General features: G+C 41.6%; 1 protein-coding gene across 3 annotated transcripts in view; it reads left to right on the forward strand.

The window, feature by feature from the left end:
- Positions 1-24,719, forward strand: part of FRMD3 (FERM domain containing 3) — a 311,279-nt gene that overhangs the window by 196,414 nt on the left and 90,146 nt on the right. For all 3 annotated transcript variants that reach the window (XM_036856636.1, XM_036856635.1, XM_036856637.1), the window contains 2 exons: positions 8,335-8,413; positions 13,556-13,653. In XM_036856636.1, the coding sequence (XP_036712531.1) occupies positions 8,335-8,413; positions 13,556-13,653 (177 nt within the window). The remainder of the gene's footprint in view (positions 1-8,334; positions 8,414-13,555; positions 13,654-24,719) is intronic.

Below are 24,719 nucleotides of genomic sequence, written 5' to 3' on the forward strand. Positions count from 1 at the left end.
TCAGTTCATAATAAATGCTTGTTGACTAGAATCAAAATACTTCTTTTAGGGAGCAGGCAGAAGAATTTAAACTGCTGTGTTCTTTAAAACAAAGCAAAACACACACATCTGAACAAAACGCATTGCATGATCAAGTACGTGACACTAAGTTCCCAGTCGCTGTGGATTAGTCTTGGCTGGTTTTGCTCTTTCCAGTTTTCTTCTTTCCAATGCTTCTCTCCAGCTTTGGGAGCAGGTTTCTTTTATTCTAGTCACAGCTCAGTACGGTTGGCCAACTTTCTCTTTTTCTCCCAGGTTCAACTATTTCATCCAAAATTTCCATTTTTGATCCTTCTTTCAAAAAGTCTGTGCAGTTTGGGCCTATAAATAATTTCCACATTGTGCTCTTTCTTTATTTTCCAACATGGATAGAAATAATGATAACAAAAGTAATGACAAAAACCCTTAACTTTATAATGTGCAATTCTAAATGATGTGTACATTTAATAAGCCACAGATTTCTAATTTTTAACCTTATCCTTATGGTGTGGTTGGTGGTGACATTGATGTCATTTTGATTGGGTACAATGGTGGGCTTCGGGGAGGACCCAGCACTCCTTGTGGGAAGGAGGGAATGTGCCAGGAGTGGTGGAAAAAGCAGAGGAAAAGGAGTATCCTCCAGCAGAAGCCCTTATGTCACCGGGGAGATACTTTCAGGGCTTCCTTCTTCCTTCAGGAGTGCCCATGTTGTTTCATAACGGACCACGTGATTCAAAACTACAAGCGTGCTGGCGGCATAAAAGTCTGAATGATAACCGTGATGGGCCAAGAGATTCCATGCTTGGTATGTCAGTACTAGAGGTGGTTCAAACGTGGGTCAACCAGGTTAGGAAAGCTCTATTCATATCCGTTTCCCTTTGTTTGGAAATACTTTATAATGCCTCATTTTTAGATGCAGTTTTGTAGTAAAAAAATCTCAGTACTAAGTTACATAAGTAATTGCATTTGGCTGTTATTATTATTATTACTAGTTGATTTATGCCAACCAGCATAACTCCTGTGGGGCCAGTTAGTTACACAACATCTGTAGCAAGCAGGCACCTGGATCTCTTGCCTGAAGTTTCATGTACTTTTGCTAACTTTTTTTGGCTGAAATTCTCAGGTCACTGCACCCTAGTCCCAGGCAGCAAAGCTCTTCTTTAGAAGCAGGACTGCCAAATCTCTCTTCATATGTGCACCTATTTCTTGTGTATTCCATCCCCACTCCTTCCTGAAAAATGAGTCCCCCTCTCACCCTTTGAACCAAGATATAGGACTTAGGTCAAGTTGAAGGGCTCTACCTCATCCACGTCGGTTTCTTCTTCAACCTCTAGAGTAGTAATAACTCCTATGGGTTGAGTGTGAAGGTCTCAGGCAGCCTGCTGAGTGCTCAACATTATTAACTCGTGCCATTCTCATAGTGGTCTCTGTAACAGGGCCCCTGGGTCAGACCCAACCTGCTGTCTGGTTTTGTATGGCCACAAGCTGGGAATAGGTTCCATATTTTTAAATGGTTGGAAGGAAAAAAGAAAAGATGATATTTTGTGCCATATGAGGAGTACATGAAATTCAGATTTCCGTGTTTTATTGGAACACATCATGCCATTTGTTTACATCTTGCCTGAGGTTGCTTTCACGCTACAGCAACTGAGGGGAGTAGTTGAGATAGCGACCTTGAGGCCTGCAAAGTGAAAAATATTTACTGCCTTACCCCTTATAGAGAAATTTTGCAGATCCCTACTTTAGGTGGCTGGTTGCATTATTATCCCCATCTTACAGATGAAGAAATGTAAGCTGAGAGTTTTAAGTTTGTCTGTAGCCATTTGTCCAAATGGTGAACTTGAGATTAAACATGTTGGGTATCAAAGTCCCTGTTGGAGCTTCTCTTGAGCAGCATAGGCAGTCGGAGAATTCCAAGAACAAGTATTTGTGAGAGAGCTTCTCAGCACTCCAGTATCCTCTAACAGAGTTCTTAGAGTGTGACTTCATTCTGTGCACGTGTGTGTGTATGTGGGCATGCCTGTGTGTATGATTAAGGCGTAAGAGAGAGCCATAACAGGAGGAGGATGAATTAAATAAATTTTTTTAAAAATCCCTGCTTTAGAAGTAGAGGAGATGCGGTACCAGTAACATCTTGGAGGCTGTTGCTTGTCATTTCAGTAAAAGAGAGATGGAGGGATTATCCCTGCTGTTGATGATGATAGTTAACAGTTGTTGCTGAATGACAATCATCACTTCCAACTAGAAGAGAGCAGTCGTTAAGAGAGCAGTTCTCTGTGGCTGGCTTATTTGATCATATCCCAAGAGTTATAGCTCGGTAAATGAGTGAGTGAGTAATGCTTTGCCCTTTTGGCGCTGTGTCGTTTTGCACATGCGCAGAAAGAGTGTGTGCTCCTGAGCTGTTTCATCACGGAGCGCCGCTCATCAGCATCCCTGTGAGGGCTGCTGCCCAACAGAGAGGTGGGGTGTGGTCCTCAGCTCTCACTCTAAAAGCCCTGGAAGGAGCTGGGAGGGACAGTGTTCATTTGGTTGGGAATAAAAAGGTGTCAGTTGTTCTGAACAAGCCAGGAACCCCTGACGCCTAATTGGAGTCCTTTGGAATGCAAGCCTCTTATTTGTGGGGTGTTAGGGGTCCTTTCTGCAACCAAACCCTTTGAAATATTTCTCCAGAGTCTGAAAGAGTCTGACAATTGGTCACATTTTTTTGGTTTTGCCCAATAGAGTCCCAGAGGAGGGAGTCGTAAGAGACATATTCCAGGTGTGGGTATTGCCCTAACAACTGCCTGCCAGAGCCACGGGCTCTATGCCTTAACTACTGTTTGAAGGAGTTTGTGAAAGTTTTTCATAGCTGTCAACCAGAATGTGTATGAGAAAGATCATGAGTTTATGTGTATATTCCCAAAGTTATGCTTTTTGTTTTTCTATTGTTCTTTACGGTGATTGGAGGAAGACCACTGCATTTTAAGGAAAGCTGCTAAGGGATGTTTCACTAGAATAAAACAAACAAACAAAAAAATGCGATTTGTTTTTACAAACGTTTGAGGATGGTTTTTGGTTAAAAATAGAAAGTCATTTTTTTCATTTTCATTTTAGGGAGCCTGCTCACCTAATCGTTTCCTATCCCCATCCCCATTTCTGGGCAAGGTTTCAAAGTGGAGATGAGGAAGTCTGACTCTGCTTTATAAACGGCTGTTCCTCTCCCCACGTTCTCAATGTTAGCAAACCACCCAAATGATAATACCCTGAGATCTGCTGATGCAAAAAGGGGCCCCTAAGCTGCCCTGTGGTGACGCTTGGCCTCCCCAGCCCTCGTCTGGCAGGTGACAGAGGGCTGTGAGAGAGGAGCCCTGCCGTTTTCAGTGCAAATACATGCTCCTGGCAATTTAAAGTGGATTTTTGCATTTTTTCCCTTCTCTGCTCCTCAGCGGTTTTCTCATTGTTAGCACTTACATGGCTGAGTAAATGCTTTTCAGCTGTTGACTTAAGTACAATTCAGTCTTCTCCATCTCTTCCCTCCCATTTCCAACCTCCCCTTTCCTTCTCTTCTTCTAGTAGGAGTGTTTACCTAAACGTGAGCTTTTGTTTGTTGGGATATTGTGCCATGTGCATGTACCAAGAGCCCACTGGATCTGTCCGAACACCTCTGGGGAGGTCGACGTGAACCCCGGTGCTGTTCCCTCTTCCAAAGCAGGAAACAGAGAAGTTAAGTGTCTTGCTCAAGGTCACTGTCTGAAGTCCCTTTTGAAGTTTGGGCACTCATACCCTGGGGGATTTGGGGTTCCCACCACCCCGTGTGCTTCTATCACTGATGCCAAAGCCTTAGTACCACAGTAGAAATGAACTATGGTGTTGCCCCCCGTGGGGTGGCCATGCTACCCAATCTAGTAAAGCCACATAGTGGCTCTTCATGATGACACAGTCGGGGAAGGGCCCTGAGCAGAGTGTGGGCTTTATTGCCTGCGTGTTACCTCCGTGCCAGGTGTTTCCCTCTCGGCAGATAGCTCCTTCATCAGACATTTCCCACTCTGATTCTGCGCCAAACGTTTGGCACAGGTAAGAGGCATCCTTTGCTTCCTTCCTCTCTCCCTGTAGCTGAAGAATAAAAAACATGGAAGCTGGAATGGCAGAGACACTGAGCTGCTAGGAGAAGGGGTAGGCTCGTCTCCAAAAGGGGATTTCGACCTTAGACTCATACCGGGGAGCACATGCCGGCTATCACCTGGAGCCTGGGAAAGCTCCTTTTCCGGCATTTACACGGCTGGTGTTTTGACCCCAAACCACTGCCAACACACATGGGGGGGTTGTTTAATGATTAAAATTTTTAAATAGTTGTATTTCTCCCCTTGTTTAGTTTTCTAGAAGGTAGTAAAGAGAATTGCACTTACATTTGTGGATTTGATTGCGTGGAGATGAGAAAAAGGGAATGGGTGGGGGTGGTCTTCCCTCACCCCTGAAATCCTTTATCCTCCTCCATAGCATTTATGACCTTCAATATCCTATATGTTTTGCTTATTTATTTTGATTTTATACCTGTTTACCCCACTAGAATGTGTCCTCCGTGAAGACAGAATTGCTTGTATTTATATCTAAACCTGGGCCTGTTACCTAGTAGGTACTCAAAATTTTTGTTGATTGAATTAATTAATCCTTCCACTAGACGTAGCTATTCGAACCAACTCCAGAGTCCCTGAATTTGTTCCAGATGTTGAAGGGCAGAGGCTGAATTGTAGGACCTGAGATTTTCAAAATATAAATCCTAGAAATTGCTATAGTGATTCAGACGGTAGACCTTCTAGACTAGTATTTTGACGGGATGAATGTGATGGCAACGCCTGGCTGTTCGCCTTGACATCTGCCTCAGAGGTTGGGCATCATCATTCATTCATTCAGCCAGACAGGCAGAGAGTCGATCTTTTATCAATAATTAGCTCTGGGGATAGAAAGCTGAACAAGACATATAGGCCCATTCCCTCATAAATCTTGTCATCTATAACTAGATCAACATTTTTGGGGGAAATTATTTATCTTTTCAGCCTCCCCCAACCCTGTGAAGAAGCACTCCTTAGTGTCAGTGATGCTGGATCAATATGAGACAACCGTAGGGGTATATATGATGGTGGAAGAAAATGGGTAGAAAATTTCAGACTTGAAAAGTGCCGCCTCCTGATTTTTCTGCTACCTACTCGCATCCCTTCTCTGATAAGGGGTCTAGTGGTGAGCATATCACTAGTACCTTGTATTCGTTTCTTCCATGATCACATCCTAGCAAATGGCAAGATGCTTAGTGACTTTTTTCTGTGTGGCTTAGCAACAGCATATATGAAAAGAATTCCAGCTGTTGGTCTTTTGTAGATTCAGAGCGAGTCAACACTGAGATGAGGCTGTGGAGGGTGAGCAACAATTATGTCCAAAGCGAGGCCGGTGATGGTCCCCTCACCTGAGCAGCTCTGGCAACCCCTGGAGCCCTGTGCTTGAGGAAACACAGAGGAGGGAAGAATACACCCAGGGTGAGGGCACTCAGAACTGTTTCATATGAGGAACAGCTAAAAGAACTGGGGATGTTTATTTTAGAGAAGACTCAGAAGAACCATAAGCTCTGTCTTCGAATGGTGGAAGGGCTCTCCATGTGGGAGAAGCATTAGATCATTCTGGAGCCTCAGGTCTTGGAACAAGGATGGCTGGGTGATAGGACTTCCGACAGTCAGGGTATTCAAAGGTGGCTGCCTGGGGAGCCACCTCTGAGCCTCACTGCTTGATCCCTTAGGAGGAATGCAAGTCCTAATCTGTATCCTATCCGATGAGCCCAGATTCCTATTGAAGCCAGCCTAGGGCATGGCAAGCAGATATGCTGACCAGGTAGAAGAGAAAATGACAGCTCTCATTTGGGTCTGCCTTCTGTGATCCTCCTTTCCTCTGTTTGCCTTCTGTCAGCTGATTTTATTCCCCAAAATTCAAATATTGGGAGTCTCCATTAAAATATATATATTTAATAATATATGAAATGGTTAATGATACATGGAATAAAAATACATGCATTTAATGATATATATAATATACATTATTATTATATATAATATATATATTATATACGTTATAGAATTGCTTGTATTGTAATGTGGGAACAACCTGAATGATGATTAAAAAAGAATAGTTGAGTAAATTCTAATGTATCATATGAACTGTTATGCAGTTATTATAGACAATGAGTTAGATCTGTATCTACTGCCCTAGATGGATGGGCAGGCTAGAGAGTTAAATGAGAAAAGCAAGAGAAACATATTCAATACATAGTATGATCTTGTTTTGTGAGAATAAATTATATTTTAAATATTACGTATGTAATCATGTTGGCATATAGTTTGTGTGAGGATGGCAAAAGTGGGGAAGCATAGAGATGAAGTGGTTGTTAACAGTGGTTGGAGAGTTTTGGGTGGGGTGGGGACTTGAGGAACAGAAGGGGCAGGAATAGAGACAAAGTGAAGGAAAGTGAGAGGGGACGGCTCATGCATCTGTCTGTCTATCAGTATCCATCTATCTACCTATCTATCATCTATCTATCATCTGTCTGTCTAGCTTCATTGGTTGTGCTTAAACATGTCTTAATTTTGAGGACTTTAATAAAAGAAAGAAGAAAGAAAGAAAGAAGGGAGAAAAAGTCTTTATCTTTTATGCTATTTTCTTTTTTTTTTTTACTCTGTTGCTCTTATAAAAACTGTCTCAACATTTCTATTAAGGACACTCCAGAGGTTTTATAATAAAAAAAAAACCTATTAGTTTTTATTCTTTTGAGATGATGATTTAAACAAGTTGAAAGAAATCTGGGGAATGTATAAGGATAAAATATTTTGAATCAAAATTGAGCTTCTAGATATCGTGAAAGATGAATGACTTAAGAATCATTTGTATTTTTCTTCATTGTTTCTTTGCTGTATAAGAGGTGTTCATTTTCTCCTAGTGCTCCAGAAAAATGTTCCCTTTCCTAAATCTAGGGAACACAGGGTCAGGTTAGGAGCGCCCAACTCAGTTAAGAAATTTGCTAGTTTCTGGTGGGGAAGTAGAGCATTGAGCGGAGGGTTCTGACATCGGTGTGTGTGTGTGTGTGTGTGTGTGTATATTTTTAATCAGTTTTTCTCTGCTGAAATATCCAGCAAGATGCTGCTATGTTTTTCTGGGATTTGGATACTTTCTTTCAAACTATTTTAAATAATTGTTTTCCATATTAAATTATCCTCTTATACATTCATTTTTGATGCCGATAGTTCTTTCTACATAAAGAATTTGTCTACATACAGAATAGCCCCAGATGTTGTAGAATTGGCTGGTGATTTAACCCCTGCTGATTATGAAAGAAGATTTGAGACAGAATAGGGTGCTGTTTGATATTCACATTTGGATGTAGTCTCAGAGCTGATCCCAAGCAGCCATACTGATACAGAGACAAATAATGAGTGGGTATGTCAGATCCATAGAAATAATAATACTAACCATCGTATTTCTTTGATTTTAACATGCTCGTTTTATATACTAACTGAAATCTGAATGCATTTTACTGCACTTGTGTGCATTTATTATGTTAATATCGCAAGTCAACAGTGGTCTTATAATTAAAAGAAATCCTATAGAATCCCCTTGGCTGGCTATTGAGTTCTGGAAGTTTTAATGCACTTAGAACATTCCAGAATCAATGAACCTCAACCAGAATTTCAGGATGCATAGTGCTATCCTGATTTAGACAAAGCAGGAAGTTATAAAAGTGTTTCTTTTCATGCAAGCAACTGCCTCATTGATAGATAACACTAAAATAATCCTAAAATTATACGAAGTAGGATCTGTGCATGGCGACTCCATTTTTAAAATCCTGATTTTAGGTCAACAGCGCCATCACTTTGGGAAAACTAGTCATGTGCAGTGACATTTTTCCACCTCATAGGCCAAAAAAATATTTCACTAGGCCAAAAACCTGAGTGGTACTTACGAACAATTTATCTGTCAGAAGAGAATGGGAAGAATGGAAGAGAAAATGTTATTTGAATCTGTGACCTGGAGAGAAGGAAAGAGCCATGACATGGAAAGCTGTGCTGACTGACTAGGTTGCCTGTATCCTGAGTTTGCTTTAGGTGTCTTGTCAAGCATTTCCATTGAGTTTTGTTGTCACTGTTGCTTCGTTTTTTTGGGCATAATATCTGTTCTTTCAGAAAATCCCCCTGCCCCTCCCCCCAGGCTAGGCTGGAAGGCTTCCTGGCTGACTCTCCTGTGTGTGTTTGAGTCCATGGTCTTTTGCTGCTTTTCTCATGCTTTTTCTTTATGACGTTTCAGCTCATCCACCATACACCATGTGCTTTAGAGTGAAATTCTACCCACACGAACCCTTGAAGATTAAAGAAGAGCTCACCAGGTATTTTTTTGTTTGTTTGTATGTTTAACGTGCCCCTTGAACCAGCCAGGGCCTCTGAGTTTTACTCTTGTCTAGAGTGGAGTGTCTCCAGCAAGCAGGCGCTCAGCTCAGCATTTGGCTTGGAATGTTTCTCTTACACTTAATTGTCTTGGGACTTTTCAAACCGTTGTCATTGGGAGTGTAATTAACTGCACAAAAAAGCAGTAGGTTTAAGGAGGAGGTGCTCTCTGAAAGCACCTGACAGTGGGATGCTAAAAATAAATAGAAGATCACTGCGTTTAGGATATGGGCAAATTCATAGCTAGTGCAGCCCCTGGGACCTGTCTTTTGGACCTAAGCTTTTCTGAAGGGAAAAGATCCCTTGACAGAATGATGGACTGTTTTGTCATCCCACGTTCCGCTTGCTAAATGACCGACCGCGGAGCCGGCTTCCCTCTCCTTGTAGACTCTTCTCAGCCCAACTCTGCATTTTCTGGTTCTCAGGCCAGGGCCACGTGGCAAATAGTCCACCTTCTGGGGGTTTGGCTTCTGTGAACAGCCTTGGCCAATGCCACTGAGCAGGGTCCCGAGAGGGCCAACTCGGTGGATGGAGAAGAGCCCATGTGTGCTTAGCTCTTAATGAGGCTCTGATCTGGTGACCGAAAAAAGCCATTGTGTCTAGTCATCTCTCAGAATAATCTGCGTGGGTCCGAATGCAGCAGAGAAGCAAAGGCAGTTGACATTGATCACCATGTGCAGAGTCGCGTGCTGGGTTCTAGGGTATTGTGCTCTCTCATTATCCACGAGGGTCTGGTAAAGCTCTACCATAGTGACACAAGGTGATGTTGGGAGGGAGCCATTCTCTGTTAGTAATTTGTGCACAGCCATTGGTGGAGGTTTGTGCTTGGGGGCGGGGCAGGGTATGCGTGGGAAAGGAGATGATGGACATTGTAAGTAGTGGTTGGTGTTTTGCAATCTGGCCTGCTTTTTTTTTTTTTTTAAATTAAGGTAAAATTCACATAACATACATTTTTTTCACCATTTCAAGGAGTACAATTCAGTAGCATGAAGTACATTCACAATGTAAGGCAACCATCACCATTATCTAGTTCCAGAACATTTCTTATCACCCCAAAAAGAAAGCCTGTACCCATTAGCAGTCACTACCTACTCTCCCATCCCCCAGACCCTGGAAACCACTCATCTGCTTTCTGTCTCTATGGATTTACCTGTTTTGGACATTTCATATAAATGGAATCAAATGGTATGTGGCTTCGGCCTGCTTTTGGCTTGAAAAATGTATTCATTTATTTGTTAAGTACTTCCTCAGTTCCTGCTGTCTGCAAGGACTATATGAGCCACCTAAATAAATAAATAAAGATATTTGTTCTACCCTCTGGGTGCTAACAGTGTAATTAGGAAGGTCAAATCAAATACTAATGCCAGGCATGATTTCATCAGGGGCCAAAATGGCTCACTTTTGTCACTTGTTTTCTTTAAAATCTTATCCAGAGGATAAAAATTGAATATGTGTCACAATATAAATTAAGGATGGGTCTTTGGTTGGTGATGTTGAGAAAAGTCCCATTTGAAAGTAAAAGGGTACAAAGTTTTAGTTAAATCCCTCTCAATTGAATTTGCTAGCACTTCCCTGAATTTGTCTGAATAACTGAGGTATGAATTGTGTGACATTGCGAACATTTTTATGTCTCCAAGGGAAATTTAGACGATACAGGTAGACATGGGCTTTTCTGAGTCCACACAGTCCTTAGAATTCAAAAGGAATCTACAAACTGTGGAATGACTGAGGTACTTATGATTTAAACCCTATCTTGAAAGAATTTAGTTTTTATTGTTTGATAAGTTATTTTATCATAAGATTAATCTAAAATTTAAGAATTTAATAAATGAGAAGCTAAGATCACATTCATGACCAGGCTTAGGGGTAAAGAAACAATGAGAAAAAAGCAGTTTTAAAAGAGCAAAACAACAAAAATACTCACCAAAAAGGATATTTGAAATCATTTTTTTAATCCTTCTTTTATCTCTCCATTTACACAGTCACCTTACAATCCTTTAGATTTCTGAGGCATTTGTAAATGCTATATACAATTGACTGTAATAAAAGCATGTTGGTTTTAAATTTTTTAGTAAGAACCACCTTTAAATTCATGTTAGATAGAGAAGCATATCATTAATGGTGGCGTAATAATGTATGCCCCAGATCCCCTTGTGTTTTTGTTGCTTAATTCTTTCATGCAGGGAGGGGTGAGACTGAAGGAAAATGCATTATTATTATTATTATTTTGGTGGCTATTATATTAAAAAATGAGTATCTGAACCTGAAGCCATTTGTAAGGCTCAGTGGATTATGTGGAATCCATAATAATCCATGATTATCTCTAGAGTTCACTAATATGAGCAAGGACCCAAACTCAGCTGTTGTGAAAGCGGATTTTCTTTTCTCGGGAAGCTTTTGTCAAGCTCAGTTTCTGAGTTATGGGATCAGAACCCAAACGTCTCATTCATCAGTAAATATTTATTTGAAACTATTTTCCACTACTAAACTCACCAAAACCTGGAAAGGAATGCTTTTTGTTCAATGCATACGTGCAGCACGCAGAAAAGAAACTTGGTGGCATTTAGCCAGGTAGCTTACATTCTTTAAGGAAGGAAAGATTTCATCATCTCAAGTATTTGTGTGACCTTGGCATTGTGAACGATCTAGGGCCGTGGTCCTCAAAGTCACGTCCCTGGATTAGCGCAACAGCATCACTCGGGAACTTGGCCTCTGCCCCAGACCTGGGATGGGGCTCTGCAATCTGTATTTTCACAAGCCCCCAGACCTGGGATGGGGCTCTGCAATTACCTCCAGGTAATTTTAAAGCATGTCAAATTTTAAGAACCATTACTCTAAGGCAATTGGATTTTCAAAAGTATTAGCTTCTTTAGGTAGATATTAGAGTGTACAATTCAGTGGGTTTAGTATGTTCATAAAATTGTGCCACCATCACTGTGATCTCCTTCTAGAACATTTTTATCACTGCAGTAGGAAACCTAGTATTCAAGCAGTCTTTCCCCATGCCCCACTCCCCCCAGCCCCTGGCAGCTACTAAGCTCTGTTTTTGTCTCTGTAGGTTTGTCTATTCTGAAATTTTATACAAATGGAATCATATAATATGTGGCCTTTTATATCTGACTTTTCACTTAGCTTAATCTTTTCAAGGTTCTTCCATGTTGTAGCGTGCATCAGTAGGTACTTCATTCCTTTTATGGCTGAATAATATTCCATTGTATGGATATATCACTTTCTTTTATCCTTTCATCAGTTGATGAGCATTTGGTTTAGCTATTATGAAGAATGCTGCTATGAGCATTCATATACACATTTTTGTGAGGACCTAGATTCTGATTTAATTGGGTCTAGGGTAGGGTCCACGTTGATATTGTTTAAAAGCTCCCCCAGGTGATTCTAACATGCAGTCCCTCTGAGAACCTCTGGTTTAGAGCCTTATTACTCAAGTGTGGTCCATGGACCTGCAGCTCAGCATCACTGGGGAGCTTATTAGAAATATGGACTCTTGGGCCCCACCCAGACCTACTGAACCAGAACCCACATTCTAACAGCATCTCTGGGTAATTCACGAGCTCACTAAAGTGTGAGAGGGACCAGTTTAGGGAGCTACTCTGGGTCCTTGATGGCCAGTGTTAATACTGTTCCCTTGACAAAATGTACACTAACTCCAGATAAGAAATTTATTAGGGACTGCCTTTATGTCCTGCACACAATTCCATACAAAGTTGGGGACAGAGAGTGTCACTTGAACCTCCATCGTGTGCCCGGTGCCTAGCACTGTCATGGCATAAAGCGGGTGTGAGATAAAGATTCATCAAGTGGAAGCACCAGGGAGCCACTGAACCCTTCAATGCATCTGTGTGTCCGGGGATGGCGAGCTCCAGCGCTCGGGGAGGCTCGGGGGAGTTCGGTGTGGGGCAGGGGGGGGCTGCCAGCACCTGAGTGATCTGAGTACCTCAGTCATGCACTCTGAGCGGGGTTGTGCATGAGGCTACTCACAGGCTGAGTAAAGATCAGATTATTTGAGCCCTGGAGGTAGTGACTGGGACCGATTGGGTGGTACTCCCCACCTGGCCTCAAGAACCAGGAAAGAAGAAAAAAAGGTTGGTCTCTGCGACTTAAACTCCAAAATAAACAGAAAGAATCTGCACACACCTATAAAGTTAGTCAGAAACAATAGACCCCAGGCCTGAGCCTTCAATGAAAGAATCAATCTGGCTAAGACATAGGAGGAGATCTGAATAGGGCGTGATCAGCGTAGAGGAACAGAGGGGGCAGTGACAAGATGAGCCTGAGCCAGGGGTGGTGACCTGGCACCGCGCCCCCCGCCATCCCCAGCTGAATCAGGCCCATGCGTATTTTTCGTTTGGCACTCCAGTGTTTTCAAAAATAGAGTTTGCTGCAACATTTAAAATTCAAAGGATTTCACTTCTAAACCCGTCGCCGTGGCGCTGGAGCTGCACAGCGGCTGACCCCTTCGCGGGAGCCAGCACCCTCTGTTCTGCTTCCCGAGCCCCGAGCCCCAGCCTGTTTCACTCAGTATCAGGTTTGTCTGGCCCTGAGGCCGTCTGTTTGCCATCCCTGGAGAAGCGGAGAGGACACTAAACAGATGACCGTTCGTGCTGTGGATAAGTTGGCTTTCTGGCCTCCTAACCAAGTCTTTTTGAGATTGATGAACATGAGTCTGTCTGCCCCCGGAACTAGTCTCTGTAGACTGAGTCCGATTCCTGACTCCTCATTCCACGGAGAGCTCTGGCAGCCTGTACCTGAGGTGCTGGTGGTGGTGACAGCGGCTGTGGTTGTCCTTGTGTGGGACTTTCTGCCAGGGACGGTGGCTGCTAGGCCCTGTGGCTCTCCTGCATCCTTCCTGTATCTCTTTGGAAAGGACCAGCCACAGCTCTGGGAGCTGCCGCACACACTTCAGGTTTTCTGAACTCTGGGCGCTCCTCCCAGTTTTCCTCTGCTTGCCCTCTGGGGGGCTTGGGTAGGGCTCTGGTGACCCAGGTGGATGAAGCATGAGCAATCCTTCCACTTCTTCCAGGCCTCGGCCAAAACTTAGGGCGACTCTTTCTCCTTTTGCATTGCAGGTATCTTTTGTACCTGCAAATTAAAAGAGATATTTTCCACGGTCGACTGCTCTGCTCCTTTTCAGATGCTGCCTACCTGGGTGCCTGTATCGTCCAAGGTAAGTGTGGCCACGGCTGCCCGTCCGCACCATTGTACTGGACAGTAGAGCTTTGGCTGTTCAGAGACTCCCTCCTCCCCAGCCTGTGCCCATGCAGCCCTTGTCATGGTTTGAGGCCAGGCAGGGCTGGGTACTTAGCAATGGACCCCTGCCTCCCCTTCCCTCCCAAGCCTCTGGGGTCCTGGTGGAAGCCTGGGCTGCAGTGGTCACAGGGGCCTCTGCAAAAACGGAGGTCCTCAAGGCCCCGAGGTAGAGCTCAGACTCTCTGTTTCAAGGGGACTGGAATGCGTGACTTTATAAGAAGCTCTGCAGGGATATGCGGTGTTCTGTGCTCTGAGCTCCGACCACCAGGTGTGGGGCGTGATGGGAATATTGAGCAGGGAATCTATGTCCAGGAAGGTAGTTGTCAAAGAGGTGTCCTTTCAAACCTTTGAAGTGAAATATCAAAGCATTTATACATATGTATTCACATGAGTAGTATGTGTATATGTGTGCACTGTATCTAATGCTTCAGCTTTTCTAGTCATGGAGTGTGGTGAGGAGAGCGCCAGGCTCACAGCCTGTCATTCTGCAGTTTGAACCTGAATTCCCATTTCCTGGTTATTTCACCATAGACAAATGATTTAAACTCTTTAAGCTTCAGTGTCTTCATATATTGAATGAGGTGGTCATACTTGTGTGACAATTTCATGAGACTTATTCTCAGGGTTGAGCAAGCCCCAGAGGGTGGGGCATTGGGAAGCAGCAAGCATATAGGACCCAGGGTAAGCTTCTGGATGTTTCGACCTGTAAGAAAAAAGTGTTTGAGAGAAAGCTGTCTCCAGAGCCCAAGGCAGAGCATCGTCATGGGGACGGGCCCAGGACCCAAGTGAAGAATGACTCAGATGTTCTGTTCCCCTGGGTCAGCTGGGAGGCAGCTGGCAGTAGGACCTGCTTGGAGGGACTCAGGTGTTCCAGCCATTTGTAGCATGGATGCTGATGACGTGTTTATGAGAGAAGGGGAGGGTGGAGAGGGGAACTAGGAGAAGAGAGGAGGGATGGAGGGGAGAAGGAAGGAAGCAGGTGAGGACAAGGGGAGAGAAAGAGATTACCAAGTGAGCATGTCACCCTTATAAAGGATCTGAAATAGTGAAGGAGCTTATGATGGGGTCATAAGTGGATCATGACAATCGTCTGTCTGATCACAATTCCAACCTTCATTCACAGCTTAAGAGAGACACCCGTCATTCTCCTGGGGGTTTCATTGTCACTCACCACTGTCCCCATGGGATGCTGTGTGCTGTGAAATAGTTCCTAGGACCCTGTTTCCAGGTGTGTGTGCTCTCTGAGAATTCTGAAGTCTATCTGTGTTGCTTTCCCCCATCCTCTGGGAGCAACCTAGTGCCGCACAGCAGATTTTGGCAGTGGTGTTAAAACCCTTGGAGATACTCAAGTTTAAAGTTAGAATGACAGTGATAGCCTGATGGGAAATAGTCCTTCCATCTGCCCCAAGGTAGAGTGTGTGCTTCTGAAAGCTGCCTCTCTTATACAGAGCTAAGGAATGTTCAAACCCCATAGTTCTTCTTCCCTGTGAAGACTGCAAGTGCCTAGTTAGGGTGCACTGTCTTCCATGAGGGAAAAGCAAATCGATACTAATCCAAGCAACAGACTGGCATATGAGGATTTCAGGATGCATTTAGGCATTAGTGAATCATGGTCAGTTGTCCAAGGACAAGCTCAGTATGGATCTGTAATGGGAAAACTCTCCATCCTGTTTTATGTTTGAAATAAAGCCACAAAGCCTCCATCCAGATGATCAGGGCCCTATTTTATCCCTTGTTGATGTTATTATCACTGACCATACTCACAGATGCTGTCGAGAGAGTAGAGTTGGAAGTGAACTGACAGACCTCAAGAAAACCTTTCAGCTCTAAAATGCAGCAGTGTCCATGAACCATTTGTAGCAAATCCAGTAAAAGCTGGATTCATCAAGTTCTCTGATGCTCGGGGTGGTATTACAGCAGCTCTAGAGATCATTACAAATGCAGATAAAGATCTGCTTTGTCAGAACTGCTTATGCTTACAGAGAGTGATAGGGAATGTGGAGTAAATGATTAGAAAGCAGAGGACATGTGACTTTTTACTGGCCTCTTGTTTGCTAACACTCTTTGAAGGAGCATGTTTTAAGCTTCAGAATATTCTGAGTGTATAAAACAGGCAGCCACCCAGAGTTTTGCCACCTGTACACACTGAATAAAATGAGCATATTCAATACATGCTTTGCGTTGTCTTCATAATACCAATTGCAAAACAAACACACGAAGCCCTAGGAATCTATTTATGTTCTTTCTTGATACAAATATCTTTCCTGTCCCTTCTACAAAACAGCAATATGGCAGGATTACTGTTCTTATCTCCTCTGCCTGGTGTGTCCAATCCCTGTGGGTCTGTGGCTCCGTCTTGATATTCAGAACTCCGTTCAGATGTCATTTCCTCTGAGAAGTCTTCCTGGACTACTAAAATAGCCTCTCTCTGCACATGATTCTTTCTCATGCCCCTGTTCTGTTGTCTTTTAAGCACTTATATTTGAAATTATCTTGTTGAGTTGTTTGGGGGCTTATTATGCATTGCCCCTTATGTAGGACCTAAATTCCATGGAAGTGGAACTCTGGGGATCTTTTTCACCGCAGTACCCCCGTGTCTGGCACACAGTAAGTTCTCCACTAAATATATTAAGTGAACCAGGGCACTTGCCTAAATTGCACCAATGTATGCTTTATTTCTGTACTTGGGAAAGAGTGGTTGTTTCACTACCTCATCCATGTATTTGTCATGTGTTCTCTCAACATTTATTGAAGAGCTCCTAGGTGGCAGGCCACTGCAATGTGAAGTCCCTGTGGGGGGAAGGGGACAGACAAGTAAACAGGAAGCTGTGATGATGTGTTAATGTCTAAACAGAGGGACACACATGGTCCCTGCTCTGACCCCAGGAGGGCCCCCCACTCAGCAAGGGTAGTCAGGGAAGGCTCCCAAAGGAGTTGACCCTGGGGCTGTAACGTCCTGTATCTCAAGTTCTTTTGGAATGAGTCCTCTCCAAACCAGGGGAAGTGCCACTGTCATGCTTGCCCTTTGTACTTACCATCACCCGATCACACTCATCCTTTTGCTTCAACTCTTTGGATTTTGCTGACAATTAAATTCTCTTTAATTTTAATTTAATTTAATCTTAATTTAAATTCTCGCAAGCCATCCCATGTACTGTATGTTATTTGTTGTAACTTTACCCTCATCGTCACATGTGGGAGAGAGAACCACGGGCTCCTTACCCAACTCCTCTATGGAAAACAAAATTTGAAGTTAGAAGTCCTTAATCATTTACAAACGGCCTTTTGCTTCAGGTGAAGTCAGAGTTAAAGACAAGCTTTAAGGAACAAGAAAGCTGGGCATGTGATGGGGGAGACGTTGACATTTACCTTGTCAGCAACCCTGTGCAGTTTCCATGGCATTTCTTCTCTAGTTTGCTGGCATTTGCCAGGCTACTTATTTGCTGTGTTTAGCAGTACAAGGCCATTGTACTTCACAAGTTTTCCTGGAAAGAGAAATGCCCACCCAAAACAATACAAGCACAAACAACGCCACCCGTCAACTGTGCAAGGTGACATTGCATTGGACACGGCCTAGTTTAATATCAGTGGTTCGTTCCCTGTGGAAAAGCAGGCACTGGGTTATACCATCCCCTAAATTTTGGGGTCCATAGCCAGCTCACAGGGGCATGTGTATGTGTGTGTGTTTGCGTGTATGTGTAGGTGTGTTATGTGTGTTTCTTTTGAAACTTAGATTGAGTTAATCACCAGTTCGTGGCTCACTTTTCATCACTGGTCCCATCTATTGATTGATTGATTTCCCTTTTTTCATTATTCTCCATTTCTGTTCCTAAAGGCAACAACTGGGTTCATGTGTATCTTTGACTTGGCATACATCCTTATAAAATGATTAGTATTGTCTTGTGTGTATATACTCTCAAGTTTCATAAAATAAATGGGGCTATAGAACTCATTTAATCCTTCCTTTTTATGCTCAGGACACTGAGGAATCTATTCATATTTCTCGGTATACATCTATTTTGTTGCTTTTAGTTGCTACAGAGTATCCAGTAGGGTGCATTGCCCATGTGCTATTTACTGCTCCCATCAATAATGAACACCCTAGTTGCCCCATATCTTTTTTCGCACCTGGAGTTTTTTAGAATATACACCCAGAAATGGGATTGCTGGGTAATAATATTAGACTAAATACTCCTAGCTTGCTCTCTAGAAGAGCTACGTGCACCAAGAATCTTCGGACATGTACAAGTACTTCTATTTCTTCATGTCCCTGCCAACACATAGAATCATCCGACTTCCTAAACTTTTTGTTAATCTCATAGGTGTAAAGTGACATCTTCTAGTTTTGGTTTGCACAGCTCTCATTACTGGTGAGTTTGGGCAGCTCTCCATACGTGAGGCCTTTGGGTTTCCCCTTCTATGAATTGGCTGTTGATATTCCTTGACCATTTTCCTATTGGAATTCCTGCTCATGTACTTATAGATTTGTAGGGGTTCTTTCTTTATTCTAGATATTAGCCTTTGTCAGATTTAGATTTTGCAAATATGTTATTTCAACTTATCTATTATTTTGACTATGATGTCCTTTAATGAACAGAAATATTTTTATTTTGATATGATCAAATTAATCAGTTTCCCCTCTATGGCTGATGGCATTTTGGGTCTTATTTTACTTAAAATAAGTCCTTCCTCCTGTGGTATACATTTTAAGTTGTTTTCAGAACTCTGTAATTTGAGCTCTATTAAGAAGCTTTAAAGAGCTTTGCTTTCCTCCCAGTTTTATCCTTTTACAGTCATTAGATGATTCAACAATGAAGGGACAGTAGATACAAATTACTGAGTTGGATGTGATTTTGCAGATGTGCTTAAGGCATATTGATTTCTACCTACTTCAAAGTCATGTTGGTGATCAAGTTCCTCAGTACCATTTTCCCACCATCTTTAATCTACTTTCCTGGGCCATTTCTGCCTGAGATACTTGCCCCTTCTGGCTCATTTCCCTTAGCAAGCTTGTGGAATCAGTACAAAGTATTCCCACTGCAAGAGCATCACCTTTGCTGCTTCAGGCTCTGCTCGATGCATATCCTAGGTCCATCTTCTCATAGACCCTCTGGGTGCTCAGAGATGTGCAGGCATTTCTTTTTACCCTTAAAGACCCTCTGGACGTACCCTATATTAGAACCCAGCAACAACCTTAATCTGGGATGCTCAGCCATACTTTGATACACACTCTTTAATTTGAAGAGCAATCCATTTATTTTAAAGTACAATCCGGGGCTTCCTTGGTGGCGCAGTGGTTGAGAATCTGCCTGCCAATGCAGGGGACACGGGTTCGAACCCGGGTCTGGGAGGATCCCACATGCCGCGGAGCAACTGGGCCCGTGAGCCACAATTACTGAGCCTGCGCGTCTGGAGCCTGTGCTCCGCAGCAAGAGAGGCCGCGATAGTGAGAGGCCCGCGCACCGCGATGAAGAGTGGTCCCCGCTTGCCGCAACTAGAGAAAGCCCTCGCACAGAAACGAAGACCCAACACAGCCAAAAATAAATAAATAAATAAAAATAAATAAATTTAAAGCACAATCCTCTTGGGTACCTTTATGTTGTGATTTTTCATTGATTGAGCCACACCTGCACAAATCTCAGAGCGAGCAGCTCCAGCCAGGGAATTCCTTGACTCAGAGAAAATTAACTGTGAGAGGAAACTTGAGGAACACCCAGTGGTTTCCAGCTAGAGGTGGTAACACCTCCTATTGTGGGGAGCATTTGGAAACATTGGGAGGCATTTTTGGTGGTCATAGTATCTGGGTGTGCCACCAGCACTTAGTATCTGAAGGGTAGGGGTGCTAAATGTCTACCATGCCTTGGAAGGTCTGAAACAATAAAGAATTGTTTATTTCCCCAAATGCCAATAGTGCCTCTTTGAGAAACAATGATTTTAAACTCCTTTATTGTATAGATGAAGAAAATGAGACCCAGAGAGTTCGGCAAGTGCCCAAGCACACACAGCTAAATCTGAACTAGAATATGACCTTCTAGACACTCAGGCTGTGGTCTTTCCATGGATACAAACACATTTCGTTGGGTGAGCTTGTTCCATGATCTTCTTTGGGGTGGCGGGAGCCATTCTGTGTACACCCTGCTCTTTTTGTTTTGTTTTTTTGTTTGTTTTTTTTTTGTTTTGTATTTTTGTTTTGTTTTTTTGTTTTTGTTTTTGTTTTTTTAACATCTTTATTGGAGTATAATTGCTTTACAATGTTGTGTTAGTTTCCGCTGTATAACAAAGTGAATCTGCTATACGTATACATATATCCCCATATCCCCTCCCTCTTGCATCTCCCTCCCACCCTCCCTATCCCACCCCTCTAGGTAGTCACAAAGCACCAAGCTGATCTCCCTGTGCTATGCAGCTGCTTCCCACTAGCTATCTATTTTACATTTGGTAGTGTATATATGTCAGTGATACTCCCTCACTTCGTCCCAGCTTACCCTTCCCCATCCCTGTGTCCTCAAGTCCATTCTCTACATCTGCATCTTTATTCTTGTCCTGCCTCTAGATTCTTCAGAACCCTTTTTTTTTTTAGATTCCATATATATGTGTTAGCATACGGTATTTGTTTTTCTCTTTCTGACTGACACTCTGTATGACAGACTCAAGGTCCATCCACCTCACTAAAAATAACTCAATTTTGTTTCTTTTTATAGCTCAGTAATATTCCATTGTATATATGTGCCACATCTTCTTTATCCATTCATCTGTCGATGGACACTTAGGTTGCTTCCATGTCCTGGCTATTGTAAATAGTGCTGCAATAAACATTGTGGTCCATGACTCTTTTGAATTATGGTTTTCTCAGGGTATATGCCCAGTAGTGGGATTGCTGGGTTGTATGGTAGTTCTATTTTTAGTTTTTTGAGGAACCTCCACACTGTTCTCCATAGTGGCTGTATCAGTTTACATTCCCAACAACAGTGCAAGAGGGTTCCCTTTCTCCACACCCTCTCCAGCATTTACTGTTTGTAGATTTTTTGATGATCGCCATTCTGACCGGTGTTAGGTGATACCTCATTGTAGTTTTGATTTACATTTCACTAATGATTAGTGATATTGAGCATCTTTTCATGTGTTTGTTGACAATCTGTATATCTTCTTTGGAGAAATGTCTAATTAAGTCTTTTGCCCATTTTTGGATTGGTTTGTTTGCTTTTTTGATATTGAGCTGCATGAGCTGCTTATATATTTTGGAGATTAATCCTTTGTCAGTTGCTTCATTTGCAAATATTTTCTCCCATTCTGAGGGTTGTCTTTTCGTCTTGTTTATCGTTTCCTTTGCTGTGCAAAAGCTTTTAAGTTTCATTAGGTCCCATTTGTTTAGTTTTGTTTTTATTTCCATTTCTGTAGGAGGTGGGTCAAGAAGGATCTTGTTGTAATTTATGTCAAAGAGTCTTCTGCCTATGTTTTCCTCCAAGAGGTTTTTTTTTTTTTTTAATTTTTGAATTTTATTTCATTTATTTTTCTATACAGCAGGTTCTTATTAGTCATCAATTTTATACACATCAGTGTATACCTCTAAGAGTTTTATAGTGTCTGGCCTTACATTTAGGTCTTTAATCCATTTTGAGCTTCTTTTTGTGTATGGTGTTAGGAAGTGTTCTAATTTCATTCTTTTACATGTAGCTGTCCAGTTTTCCCAGCACCACTTATTGAAGAGGCTGTCTTTTCTCCATTGTATATTCTTGTCTCCTTTGTCAAAGATAAGGTGACCACCTGTGCTTAGGTTTATCTCTGGGCTTTCTATCGTGTTGCATTGATCTATATTTCTGTTTTTGTGCCAGTACCATACTGTCTTGATTACTGTAACTTTGTAGTATAGCCTGAAGTCAGGGAGTCTGATTCCTCCAGCTCCATTTATTCCCCTCAAGATTGCTTTGGCTATTCGGGGTCTTTTGTGTTTCCATACAAATTGTGAAAAATTTTTTTCTAGTTCTGTGAAAAATGCCATTGGTAGTTTGATAGGGATTGCACTGAATCTGCAGATTGCTTTGGGTAGTATAGTCATTTTCACAATGTTGATTCTTCCAATCCAAGAACATGGTATATCTCTCCATCTGTTTGTATCATCTTTAATTTCTTTCATTAGTGTCTTATAGTTTTCTGCATACAGGTCTTTTGTTTCCTTAGGTAGGTTTGTTCCTAGGTATTTTATTCTTTTTGTTGCAGTGGTGAATGGGAGTGTTTCCTTAATTTCTCTTTCTGATCTTCATTGTTAGTGTATAGGAATGCAAGAGATTTCTGTGCATTAATTTTGTATCCTGCTCCTTTACCAAATTAGCTCTAGTAGTTTTCTGGTAGCATCTTTAGGATTCTCTATGTATAGTATCACGTCATCTGCAAACAGTGACAGTTTTAATTCTTCTTTTCTGATTTGGATTCCTTTTATTTCTTTTCTTCTCTGATTGCTGTGACTAAAACTTCCAAAACTATGTTGAATAATAGTGGTGAGAGTGGGCAACCTTCTCTTGTTCCTGATCTTAGTGGAAATGGTTTCAGTTTCACCATTGCGAACAATGTTGGCTGTGGGTTTATCACATATGGCCTTTATTATGTTGAGGTAAGTTCCCTCTGTGCCTACTTTCTGGAGAGTTTTTATCATAAATGGGTGTTGAATTCTGTCAAAAGCTTTTTCTGCATCTATTGAGATTATCATGTGGTTTTTATCCTTCAACTTGTTAATATGGTGTATCACATTGATCGATTTGCGTATATTGAAGAATCCTTGCGTTCCTGGAATAAACCCCACTTGATCATGGTGTATGATCCTCTTAATTTGCTGTTGGATTCTGTTTGCTAGTATTTTGTTGAGGATTTTTGCATCTGTGTTCATCAGGGATATTGGCCTGTAGTTTTCTTTCTTTGTGACATCTTTGTCAGGTTTTGGTATCAGGGTGATGGTGGCCTCATAGAATGAGTTTGGGAGTGTTCCTCCCTCTGCTATATTTTGGAACAGTTTGAGAAGGATAGGTTTTAGCTCTTCTCTAAATGTTTGATAGAATATTCCTGTGAAGCTATCTGTTCCTGGGCTTTTGTCTGTTGGAAGATTTTTAATCACAGTTTCAATTTCAGTGCTTGTGATTGGTCTGTTTATATTTTCTATTTCTTCCTGGTTCAGTCTCAGAAGGTTGTGCTTTTCAAAGGATTTGTCCATTTCTTACAGGTTGTCCATTTTATTGGCATATAATTTCTTGTAGTAATCTCTCATGATCCTTTGTAGTTCTGCAGTGTCAGTTGTTACTTCTCCTTTTTCATTTCTAATTCTGTTGATTTGAGTCTTCTCCCTTTTTTTCTTGATGGGTCTGGCTGATGGTTTATCAATTTTGTTTATCTTCTCAAAGAACCAGCTCTTAGTTTTATTGATCTTTGCTATTGTTTCCTTCATTTCTTTTTCAATTATTTCTGATCTGATGTTTATGATTTCTTTCCTTCTGCTAACTTTGGGGTTTTTTTTTTTGTTCTTCTTTCTCTAATTGCTTTAGGTTTGAGGTTAGGTTGTTTATTTGAGATGTTTCTTGACGTAGGATTGTATTGCTATAAACTTCCCTCTTAGAACTGCTTTTGCTGCATCCCATAGGTTTTGGGCCGTTGTGTTTTCATTGTCATTTGTTTCTAGGTATTTTTTCATTTCCTCTTTGACTTCTTCAGTGATTTCTTGGTTATTTAGTAGTGTATTGTTTACCCTCCATGTGTTTGTATTTTTACAGTTTTTTTTTCCTGTAATTGATATCTAGTCTCATAGCGTTGTGGTCGGAAAAGATACTTGATACGATTTCAATTTTCTTAAATTTACCAAGGCTTGATTTGTGACCCAAGATATGATCTATCCTGGAGAATGTTCCATGAGCACTTGAGAAGAAAGAATATTCTGTTGTTTTTGGATGGAATGTCCTATAAATATCAATTAAGTCCATCTTGTTTAATGTATCATTTAAAGCTTGTGTTTCCTTATTTAGTTTCATTTTGGATGATCTTTTTATTGCTGAAACTGGGGTGTTAAAGTCCCCTACTATAATTGTGTTACTGTCCATTTCCCCTTTTATGGCTGTTAGCATTTACCTTATGTATTGAGGTGCTCCTATGTTGAGAGCATAAATATTTACAATTGTTATATCTTCTTCTTGGATTGATCCCTTGATCATTATGTAGTGTCCTTCTTTGTCACGTGTAATAGTCTTTATTTTAAAGTCTGTTTTGTCTGATATGAGAATTGCTACTCCAGCTTTCTTTTGATTTCTGTTGGCATGGAGTATCTTTTTCCATCCCCTCGCTTTCAGTCTTTATGTGTCCCTAGGTCTGAAGTGGGTCTCTTGTAGACAGCATATGTACGGGTCTTGTTTTTGTATCCATTCAACCAGACACAGGTCTTTTGTTTGGAGCATTTAATCCATTTATATTTAAGGTAATTATCAATATGTATGTTCCTATTACCATTTTCTTAATTGTTTTTGGTTTGTTATTGTAGGTCTTTTCCTTCTCTTGTGTTTCCTGCCTAGAGAAGTTCCTTTAGCATTTGTTGTAAAGCTGTTTTGGTGGTGCTGAATTCTCTTAGCTTTTGCTTGTCTGTAAAGGTTTTAATTTCTCTGTTGAATCTGAATGAGATCCTTGCTGGGTAGCGTAATCTTGGTTGTAGGTTTTTCCCTTTCATCACTTTCTATATGTCCTACCACTCCCTTCTGGCTTGCAGAGTTTTTGCTGAAAGATCAGTTGTTAACCTTATGGGGATTCCGTTGTATGTTATTTGTTGTTTTTCCCTTTTAGTATTTTTATATTAAAATATTATATAATTTATATTATATAAATTATATAATATTTAATAATATATAAATATTATAAAAGTGCTTTTAATATTTTTTCTTTGTATTTAATTTTTGCTAGTTTGATTAATATGTGTCTTGGCATGTTTCTCCTTGGATTTATCCTGTATGGGACTCT

The sequence above is a fragment of the Balaenoptera musculus genome, chromosome 6 (assembly GCF_009873245.2).
Source record: "Balaenoptera musculus isolate JJ_BM4_2016_0621 chromosome 6, mBalMus1.pri.v3, whole genome shotgun sequence".
In the NCBI taxonomy this organism is placed as follows: Eukaryota; Metazoa; Chordata; class Mammalia; order Artiodactyla; family Balaenopteridae; genus Balaenoptera; species Balaenoptera musculus.